The sequence below is a fragment of the Lygodium microphyllum genome, chromosome 21, assembly GCF_053477565.2.
Source record: "Lygodium microphyllum isolate KBCC chromosome 21, Lygodium_microphyllum_v1.1.10, whole genome shotgun sequence".
Classification (NCBI taxonomy): domain Eukaryota; kingdom Viridiplantae; phylum Streptophyta; class Polypodiopsida; order Schizaeales; family Lygodiaceae; genus Lygodium; species Lygodium microphyllum.
Window position 1 is genome coordinate 79,688,832 of NC_141155.1, and position 11,306 is coordinate 79,700,137.

The 11,306-nt window shown below is 42.1% G+C and overlaps 1 protein-coding gene across 8 annotated transcripts in view; it reads left to right on the forward strand.

Annotated features, from left to right (window-relative positions):
* LOC148018193 (uncharacterized) overlaps positions 1-8,619 on the forward strand; it is a 52,307-nt gene extending 43,688 nt beyond the window's left edge. Inside the window, exons 4-9 of one of the 8 annotated variants that reach the window (XR_015687651.1) lie at positions 2,540-2,925; positions 6,366-6,583; positions 6,711-6,855; positions 7,004-7,152; positions 7,733-8,029; positions 8,225-8,619. Coding sequence is in view for 3 of the 8 variants with exons in the window: in XM_087661340.1 (XP_087517466.1) it covers positions 2,540-2,925; positions 6,366-6,583; positions 6,711-6,855; positions 7,004-7,152; positions 8,225-8,270 (944 nt within the window). In the remaining 5 variants the exon portion in view is untranslated. Of the gene's footprint in view, positions 1-2,539; positions 2,926-6,365; positions 6,584-6,710; positions 6,856-6,999; positions 7,153-7,693; positions 8,030-8,224 lie in introns of those variants that run through there. The other 7 variants (XR_015687649.1, XR_015687650.1, XR_015687653.1 and 4 more) reach the window with 7 other exon arrangements.
* The last annotated feature ends 2,687 nt before the right edge of the window (positions 8,620-11,306 follow it).

Sequence of the window (11,306 nt, forward strand, 5' to 3'; positions counted from 1 at the left end):
GAGAGAAATTTACGAAAAAAGAGAGAGAGAGAGAGAGAGAGAGAGAGAGAGAGAGAGAGAGAGAGAGAGAGAGACTAGATACTAGATTAACAAGTCCAATAACTAAACAAAAGCATAAAAAAATCAGTCTCATCCAAAATCTTGAGCCCTCACAAGTCATTATACATTATCATCATCATCATCATGTTTGATATTGCCCAATAGTTTTTGTCAAAAAAACCATGTTTTGGGTTTCAACTCACAAAAAAAAAAGCCACGTTTTTTACTCTCAGAAGCATTTCATACTTTAAGAAACATTTCATAAGTTTCAGATTCAAAGAAACTCGTTTCTTAGCTGCTACGGAGGGGGGGTTGGAGATTATCGACCGAGAGTATTAGAGTTTGGTCCTCTTGGGCAAGGTGGTGGTTCGTGGCCTCACACCATGTGGGTAGACATGGAAGGTTCTTTTGTAGGAGGGCCTTTAGGAGTATGGGGTATAGCTTGATGGGGAATGGAGGCCATCCTTGAAGTGGATCTTCATGTCAACCCAGATCAATCTACCCGAATCTTGGTTCTTGTGCAATTTGCTACATGTATGGTAGGGCTTGTGTAAGCGCTTGATTCAGAGATCTTTAGTATGTCAGGAGGAGATAGTCTTCCAATTGGTGGTCTGGAGCCCCCAGGTTCACGATTGAGATAAGATCCAAATTGGTGAGTGCCCTCACATCTAGTCGGTTGGTTGGGGGGCTGGCCTTGGCCGCACTGTTAGAGTATGGAGGAAGGTCTATAGGTTGCATGATTGGGGAATTTTATAGTAGGCATCTAGTTGCTAGCAGGGAGTTGAGACTAGGATGAGGGAGATTGAGGCAACGATCCCATAGGATTGGTTGGACCCCATGTTAGAGAGCCGATGTTGAGGTGTGGGCGGCTAGTCTCTCATCAGTAGGCATCCCATTGGAGGTGGCAGTGCTCCCCTTGAGGTTTTGTTCATAGTCCAAGCTAGTAGAAGGGTAGCCCTCGACAGAGGTCGACAGGAAGAGGAGCTACTAGCTATACCCTGGAGGAGGATTTGTGTTGTTAGACTCAAGGGGAAGATTTGGGTGCTAGACCCCTACATACCCTAGAGTGAGTTTAGGAATGGCCCCTTTGGATTTGGGAGAGCAGGCCTCTAGATGAGGTGGAGTGGGACCTTGGAGAGTGGCTTTGACCAGCCACGATAGTTGTCAAGAAGCACTAGGGCTTCTTGGCCTACACAGCTCAGATTGGCAAGCATGTTTTGATGTACAAGGACAAGGATTGGGCACACTCTTACAGTAGACAACACTGGCGAACACAACATTATTGAGACAGTAGACCTTGTGACTGACCTTTTGGCGATGCTTGTGGGATAATTGGAGGCCATGGAGGGTGACATATTTCTTGTGGCTATTTGCACGTGGAGGCTTGGCTAGTGGGAGCTAGCTGGTTGAGATGCATAGGATGGAGTTTGCAAGGGTTGCCCACTGCAGCACTTGGAAACTGCAAAGCATTGCTTCTAGTCTTGTGAGGTAGTGCAACTGGTGTGGAGAGGAGCGTGGTGTATTCTTCGCTGAGTGGCGCCTAGCTTGGGGTATATATCTTGGGGGTTGTTTGTTGGTAGGCAGTTAGCCAAGGTCGCCACTTATTGTATGAGGCTGAGATGCATGACACTTATTTTTCATTTTTCTCATTGAGGTGGGTTCTTGTGTTTTGGTTGGCTTGGAGGCACTACCTATCCATTAGGTATTGGACGTTACAGCAGAGCAATCAGAGGTGTGGGAGATTATTGGGAGCCTCACAGTATGACACATTTGGAAGGCATGCTATTAGTTGGTTCTAGGCGGCAAGTGCGTGTCCACATATATGACTTTGGTAGACCTCTGGACCTCAATTATCCACTCCCTCCACGGTCACTGGGATCAGGTGCAGGGTGACTCTAGAGCTCATGAGGAGCTCCAATGCAACGTCTTACGTACTTGGGGTGGCCATGATTAGATCTTCACAATGCAAGCAGGCAACTCCAAGTGGTGGTATACTCCTCTGTGGCTTCTATCTCCCATTTCCCTCTGACCGCCTTGTGAGGCTTGTATATATGATTGTAGTATGACTTTGTATCAACTCTAGCCAGTCTATTGAGCACATGTGCTTTGTTGTAAAATCTTTTAAGTAATACACATTTTTCTTGGAAAAAGAAGGAAGGCTGGTTTTAGTGCGTGGTTTTGCTGGGTGTTGTATGCCATAGATCAAAGCAGCTGGGGGTCAATCTAACTGCTAAACAAGGCAAAAGACATGTTCTTCTTCTATTTAAGGGGCTGTGTCTTTTGTTTCATTTGAGTACCCTTTGCATGGATACATATCTACATTATTCTTTCCATGTTTGTGCATCTATGTGCATTCGCTGCTTTGCACACGAGCATTCGTATGGAGTGCAGTTTACTTGCAAAGCTCATCTCTTTGGCGGGAAGGGGGGTTTTGTATTAGTGCTTGCAATCAACCTAGTGTTTCATAATATAAACTGATATCTTTTATGCTTTTTTGTAGGGACAAGTTTTGTAAGACTTCCTTGTAAACACCACTTTTGTAATCAATGTATGGAACAATACACCAAAATCAATGTGAAGGAAGGAGCTGTGAAGACATTATATTGTCCAGACACAAGCTGTAAAAATGCTATTCCTCCAAGCATATTGAAGCAGCTCCTTGGAGACGAAGACTTTCAGAGGTGGGAGTCATTACTTCTACAGAAGACACTTGACTCAATGGTCGATGTTGTATATTGCCCTCGATGCGAATTAGTGTGCATTGAAGATGAAGAACATGATGCACAATGCATGGGTTGTCTCTTCAGCTTTTGCAGCCTTTGTAGGGGTCCACGACATGTTGGCCAAGAATGTATGCCCCTGGATGTTAGACTGGAGATCCTTAAGGTACATACCTGTATTTGCTCAATAGACACACTGTCATTTTGTTTGTATGTGTTGAATGGTGCGTTCAATGTGTTCTTAAATGTTGCAGGTGTAAGGATGTGGTCTAATAAAGAGCTTGACAATCAGAAATACACTAGGATGATAAATACAGCATAACTTCATTATTTGATGGTCTACTGTTTAGTTCTACATATTGGCATTCATGCATATGGTGACATTGAGCTAGAACTTACCTAGGTTGGGACTGGTTGGTAGATTTTCAGATTGAAACCTGTTGAAAAATATATTCCATCCTTTTCTGACCATATCCCTGGTTGTCCTCTTACTGATATCATGTTCAAACTAGGTACAGAATTTCTTGCTTTTAGTAAAGTGACTGTTCTTTTTTGGTCAAGTGTTATTCTCTGAAACTTACTATCTATCTACATCTTGCGGAATTCTTCTCTCCTCTTTAATGATTAAATTTGAGCTTAGATCTCCTGGCTGTCATTGATATCATACTCATTTAGATTCAGCATCCCATAATTCTGATGTCTCAGTCCTGTTCAGTTTTGCTGCTAATTTTGGGTGCTTGTGAAGAGGCTTTTTATATAAGCTATTACCATAAGCTCTATTTCTGGGATGATGGAGCCCCTGGTAGTTTCACCTTTACTTGATGAGACCAGCTGCCACTCCAGAAATCTAAGTAGTTGAACAAAACTTCCGTGATCTCAACTCACTAGAATGATTTTAGGAAACAAACTGACGGTTTTAATTTTAATCATTAGTTGTTCACTGTGCTGCAATAGCATATGAATAGATCACTTTTTGCAATTTGCTTGCTTTTATTTTTGAAGATTTCACACCTTAAACCCATCTTATACATGACTGCACTTTTCTTCTAGTGCAAATTTGTTGTTATACTAAAACTTTAAGCGAAAAGGATATTCACTTGGCCAAACATGAGGCCAAGTTTGAGTTGTGGAGATTTCCACTTGTAAAGTAAGTTTTATACTAACAATATTTTCTACTGCCATCTGTTACCGGGTGCCAAGAACTCGGAATTTTGAGTTTTATGAGAGTTAGCCCTAGTTTCACTTGTTTCACACCAGTTTGAGCATTACTACTTTAATGCATATGGTCTCTGTATGGTGGGATGACTCAAAACTAGTTTAACAAAAGAACAAAGATGGAGGCCTAAATATTTTCTTGCTAATATTTTTTTTTCTCACACAATATAATGTACACAAATTATAGATAAGATACAATATAAACAAAAGTGACCTACTAAGTCAAACAATGCATAACTAACTATACTGATCAAGGAATCTGATGCAAGTGTCTATTCGTCAATTGGAGTCTATTTGACCCCCCATTTAATGACTGCAAGGTTTGGAGGTATAAAGCAGCTACCAGATCCGGAAGCCCGAAAGCATGTGATGGAGGCCAAGGTAATAGATTTCGATGCTAGAAAGCTGCCCATCCAATCGTCTTATTGAGCTTTGGTAACTGGCAGCTTAACAATATGGGCACACGTCAAATTTATGGCCACTGTTTCGTTGAAATAATCAGATGGATGGAATCTTGCAAGGGCATCAAGCGCTGTTGAAAACCTGCACCATTTTAGTTCACTGTGCTTGGGCATACTAAACAATAACCTTTTTGGGCATTGAGTTGGATGAAAGCCCCCAGCCTTGTAAAGAGCAAAGGAATCTTTTCTGCCGTATGCTTTTTGGTAGATGGCCACCTATTGTTTGTGCTTACTAGGCTAGAGGGTCAAACCTCTCTTTAAGAGGTCACATGTATAGTATGAGGGAGGAGATCGGTGCACTCTGTTTTGTAACGACACTAGCAAACGAGAAGGCTTTCTCTCAAGAGCATATTGCTTCCTAGGCTGCCTATCAGTTAAACCTCTATTTCAATGGTCATGTATAAATAGGATGAGGGAGGAGATTGGTTGCAGTCTGTAACTGTGAGCACGCTAGGAACAGAGAAGGCTTTCCCACTCTCTTTAGTGTAATGGTTCCTCTTGCTATCCACTTGCCTTCTTTCTTGAGAGGAGAGTCAGGAATGAGGTTTGCGCGTGCTTGCCAACTTCAAGAGCTCTCTAAAGGCCATCCACCATTTGTCCTCCCTTTTCTTCAGCCTTACTTCTTCACTTGCAGCCACCTCCAATGTACCAATATGAATGTCAGGAGACCAAGAGGAGTGAAGCAAGCTATCCCAGGTAGTTGAATCTGGAGGAGTGCACTAGGGTTTTGGGAAGGAACCCCACAAACCTGCTCTTTGTGTGCTCCCTCCTGAGGCTGATTCTGCACAGGAACCCTAATATATTTGTTTCTTGACAATATCTGACCTGATATCTTAATTCCACTCTATATGAGTAAGACTAAATATGGGCAATTCAAATTCATTGCAGCAGACTGTGGTGGGAGTGCATCCATCTTTAATCCATGTTTCCTAAACCATGATTGCATCTCTGCAGACTAATAATGTGTCTCTCCACTCTGTGCTAACCAACCGTATGGAGGAAGTTGATGCCAAGCACATATATCTATATCTAGGGAGCTCCCTTATCCTTTGTAAGCAAGTCACTGACTGAAATAAGGCCTCTGTAACCACAGGTGTGGCTCCTATCTTTGCTTTGACAATCTCATGGGGGTATCGATGGTTTGCTTTGTATCATGTGAGTGATCATCATTACTAGTGGCATCTCACTACTCTTCTACATCCTTTGCAAAGACATGGGCCCCATATTGGGGATCCATATAACAAGGATGGGGTAAAGAATGTATCAAACATCCATAATTTAGACCGGGGTTCTTGGAATTGAACATATGCATTTTCCCTGGAGTGCTCCAAGTGCTGCATAACCTCTGTCCATCCTGGAAGTTGTTGAATCTCACAATGAAAATGGAGGTCCTGTGAATGTTACCCCCAGATATATGTAGGATCTAGCATACTCAACCATATGCCCTCCAAGAGTACACTCATGCCCCACTCAGATTACCCAAGCATGTGTGGTATTGAATACCATCACCTTGGTCTTCCCAAGGTCAATGCCAATCCTCTATTCATGCAAAATGCTTGCAATGTATCCATGTTTCACTGCGAGCCCTTGGTAAAGTCTGTGATCAACACCGCATCATTCGGATGCAAGAAGATGGGTATCAATATGCTAGCCAAGCTTGCACTTGGTCACCCTAACCTATACACACAATGTGAGAGCTCATTAACATAAACACCAAATAGAGTAGGTGAAAACGGACACCCCTGCTTCACCCTGATGGTACTGTCCATATTGGAAAGTGTTCCCATTGTGTACACACACACACACACACACACACACTCTCTCTCTCTCTCTCTCTCTCTCTCTCTCTGTGTGCCTGTGTGTGTGTGGAGAGAGAGAGAGAGAGAGAGAGAGAGAGAGAGAGATTAAAAGCAATGTATGGATTTGTTAGGAGCGACAACAAGGTTCTTCAGCAAGAAGGAAGAAAGAACAAGATATGCTAAACGATCTTTTGAGTATGAAGTATGTTGAAAGAGAAACAAAGCCATGCCCCTCATGTAAAATTGCTATTACAAAAAGTGAGGGATGCAACAAAATGACTTGTGGAAACTGCGGACAGTATTTCTGTTACCGATGTAACAAGGCGATTGAGGGTTATCAACATTTCAGGTTTGGATGCTCTGTTTATTCAATTATCTGGTGCTCTGCACAGTGCCTTGAAATTTTGGGTTAAACTTTGCTGGTGCTCAGCACTGTGCCTTACTGAAAATTGTTGGTTAACTCTGCTATAATGCAGGGACGGCTGTGTATTGTTTGATGAAATTGATCTCCAAATGTGGCAAGCTGAAATGCTTAATCTTCCTCGGCATCCACAAGTACAGAATCGGGATGGAGCTCAGGCTTGGTTCCCTTGTCCCAATTGTCGGCAGCCAAATCTGAAGGTAAAGAAGCGAGGGCCCTCAAATTTTTTTGTAATGAACCTTCTTATTATAAAATTCATTGAAGTTCTTGGATCTGAGCTTTGTGGATCTTTCCATATGGGTGAGCTGACTAATTTCTCATGTTCTCATGTCTATGCTGACTAGGAAGGGAACAACAACCATATATTTTGCTGGTCATGCCAACAGCACTTCTGCGCTTTATGTAGAAAGGTGGTGCGTCGTAGCTCAGAGCACTATGGTCTTGGACCAAATAAATGCAAGCAACATACAAATGGTTGATAAGAGATTGAAGGACAGGTATGTGCCTGTGCCTGGTTCATAAGTTGTTGTCAATATCAAGTATTTGTGCTGGAACCCCTCAAAGAGCCACACATTTGTAAAATTTGTGCTTTCTTCTTTCTGCTAGTATTTGTGATGTTTGCATGGTATTGCCACGTTTGTTCTGCTTGACCAAGTGCAGAAAAAGGCAAGCTGCTTTGTCTAGTTCTTCTTTTTAATGTCTCCTTCAATATGCATGCTGAATATGGCAGTAATTTTTTTTCACCATCAAAAGAGCCCTTGTTATCTAAAATTCTGTTTTATCATATTTCCCAAGTTCTCTTATGCTATGATGCTTGTGCTTGTTTCGTCGGGTATAGACATTTCCTGCTTTGTGAGGGGCAAAGTAAATTGGGTATTTGCCCAACTGTTATAAACACTCTGGTTATGGTTGTTCTTTCCCCTTTCTGGAAAATTCACCTTGATCTTGTGCTATTTTCCATCTGATCTCACTTTCCATGTTTTGAACTGTATCTGAATACCATACAGTTGCACATACCTAAATCTGAATACCTTACAGCTGCGCGTACCTAAATCTGGGTCATATTGTCGGAAGCAAGGCAATCAGACAATTGCACATGTTTTGAACTGTATCTGAATACCATACAGCTGCACATACCTAAATCTGGGTCATATTGTTGAAAGCAGGGCAATCAGACAATTACACTCGGAAGGGCAAGGCATGTAGTGGTGGATTGGTAAATGTGGGCTGGTTGATGGTTTACATCTCTTTGAAAGTATTTTGGAGGAAAAGCTCTTTCATGAGATGCCTATTCTATTGATTTAAGCTAAGCAAACTTGGTTGTTTTGAGGCCTCAAAGGGTTCAGTGTGCATTATCAAAGTACTGGGAGGAAGGTTCTTGTCTGACATCTTTGTGCCTCATAGTACTCGGATAAAAATGAGTGCATGCCCTGGCTGTGTATTTTCATAGACATTACAATATTAGTCTCAATTAACAGTACTTTCAAGTTCATTGCCTTCTGTTTGTATTTGCACAACATAGTCAACTATTTCCATGTGGCATGAACATTTTGTCCGTAATGTTTGCAGTGGCTATTGCAAATGGGCTTGGGCAAGGAGAAGTACTCTGGTGTGATGGGGACTGGTGCATGATCTGATTGAACTTGTGCATAAGCATGTAATATGATCCTCGGAAAACCCATTTCTATGAGGATTTATACAGAGAACATCTAACAAAGATGCAATAACAAGATGTGAAAGATTGAGAGAGATTGCTGTCTTATTTCTGTTAGCAAGGTCACACCTAAATATACACTCTTAACTATTACTACATTCATGAAGGACTTGCTCACAAGTGACCCCTTGGTGGGAGAATAAGATGGCAAGGGCTCCACAAGGCCAGTTGTAAACATTTTTTATTATTACAATAATGACGAGAAGAGTTGGATGCCAGATGGCTTCTCCTTCTCCTTCTATGTTGTGAATGTCCTGGTTTGTGTCACCCTTTGATGCTGCTGAAACAGGAGTGTTGAAAGCATTGACTCGTCATATTATACAGTAAACCTAAGTGCAGTTCCATGGTTTACATGGTTTTTATATTTTAGTCTTAGTTTCTTTTGTGGGTGTGACATATTGGAACAGTAAACCTAAGTGCAGTTCAATGGTTCACATGATTTTTATATTTTAGTCTTATTATCTTTTGTGGGTGTGATATATTGGAACTGTAAGAATTGTTGTTTCAGGTCCACAGGCAATCATCTTTTAGCTTCAAGGCTTAAAATCTTGGTGTATCTATCTGTTGGGTAGCTTGTAGTTGTGTGCATCAAATACTTGGTAGAGTTTGTTTGTCGCATGAAAAACCTTTTAAGATCGGAATAATCATATGGTATGCAAGTAATGTAAGCAGCACTTAGCAAATATTGGATCATACTTAGAACCTTAAAATAGATTTAGGCAGTTAATGAATGAAGCATCTTTGGTTAGATTAGGAGTTCCCATTAGATTATTGGCAAATCACCATTGTTGGCTAGGCAATCTTTTTTATGTTGTAGCACTTTTGTCTATACTATATATTATTTTTGCATCTTCTAGACCTACCCGCCAAACTTAACATTGTAGATGTGGCACGCATTGCAAAATTTGAGCATCTTTTCTCAATAAACCATTGTATCATAAAGCTCTCTCTCTCTCTCTCTCTCTCTCTCTCTCTCTCTCCCTCTCTTTGTGGGGTGCATTCAAGCGCTCGTGAGCTCGAGGGAACATCTTTACTTGCATTGTGGACTTTGTCTTCTCACACACACCCTCCATCCTTGTGGTTGGAGTCTCCACATGGTGTGCATTCAGCAACCGGTGAGCTTGAATGAATAGGGATGTGTGGCTTATGAGACAGACAACTTAGAGATATGGATGACATGGAATTGTAACGGCCCATTATGGACACACCCAAGGAGGATGGAGGAGGTGATGGAGAACCATGAGGTGATTCTAGTCATAGAGATATGTTAAGAGTCCTAAGAGGGTGTTAAAGTACATGGATATGTTTGGGAGTCCACATATTTGAGTTGCACAAGACAATAGGTTGCCACCTGAGGATCAGGAGTGGTAGTGTTGACCAGACGAGCTCCAAGATAGACTTCATCATGGCATGAGACCTTGACACATGATACATGTGGATCGGATTGGAGTTCTCTCATGATTGGATGCTATACATTGTCCTTATTGTTTCATAGGGGAGTTGAGATATGCTATTAGGTAGCCCTAACAATAGGAGAGAGGGAGATAGAGGAGGAGAGTCCCCTTTTAGAGACCTCTTACACCAAATTGTACTCTTCCAAATTGGGAGAGATTCTCTTGGTAGGAGATGCTAATGCAAGGATGCAAAGTAGATAGTATGACACATGATTTTGAGGATCTAGAGCGGTTGTAGGTGATAGATGTACACGAGGCAAGCATAGATAGGGTATCGGTTGACACCAGGTGAGATAGTACTTGTTATGGCTAGTATCTACTAGAGCTAGGGTTGCAACACCATCTCATAATTTGCAATGGGAAATTTGGCTTGAATTCAAAGCATTGACATGCTTCTAGTCCATTGGCTCTAGCATGGTGGATTATGAACCAGGTTCCATTGGGGTGATGGAACTAATCAGATCCTTCACCATCTACCCTTGCTCCATTGGAGTAGATCATACCTAGATGCCCCTCACTTCCCCACACCCACAAGTGCCAGCTCTTGCCCACACCTAGTCCACCACTTGCTATTTCATGCACAAGGTAGTTGACATATACATCCATCATGTCTATGATGGGTGTACACGGTTTGAGCATACTACCTTCTTAGGGGCACACTCATCTCACAACTCACCGATGTTTTGCACTCCACAAATCTCCAAGCTTCCCACAGGCCACACACACTAGCAAACTCATAAGACTTGGGACCATGCCCCAAAATAGATTGTATGGTGATGAGTGCATGGAGCTATACAAACACCTTTGGACCCAAAACGAACTAGGGTCTATAATAGAGAGGGAGGCTCACAAGCAAATGAGGATCTTGACTTGCTGTAAGTGGCAGGCATATGAGGAGGTATATTATTGGGATCTATACCATTTATTCATGGGTAAAGATGTACCAGAACAAATGGTATGATGATGAGTCCATGGAGCTTTATAGAGACCTTTGCATCTAGAGAGAATTAGGATCTATTATAGATAGGGAAGCCCACATGTAGATGAGGATCTTGACTCGCCATTAGTAGCAGGTATATGAGGAGGCACAATATTGGGATCTATACCATCTATTCATGAGTAGAGATGTAGCCGTAGCATGATGTAGACTATGGAAGCCGTGTTGCCCCACACCCATTAGTGACCTAGAGACATGGGACTTCGATGCATAGGGACGATGGAACTAATTAGATGCTTTACCATCCCCCCTTGTCTGATCGAGGTAGATCATACTACATGTCCCTCACCATATCTGCTTCCCCATGCTTACAAGTGCTAGGTCTCCCCCACACCTAGCTTACCACTTTTTACTTCAGGCATGAGCTAGTTGATATATACAACCATCACATCTATGATGGGCCTACATTGTTCGAGCATATTGCCTCCCTAGGCATGCTCACCTCCCAACTCACCTCCATTCTATACTCAGTCTCTCTCTCGAGCT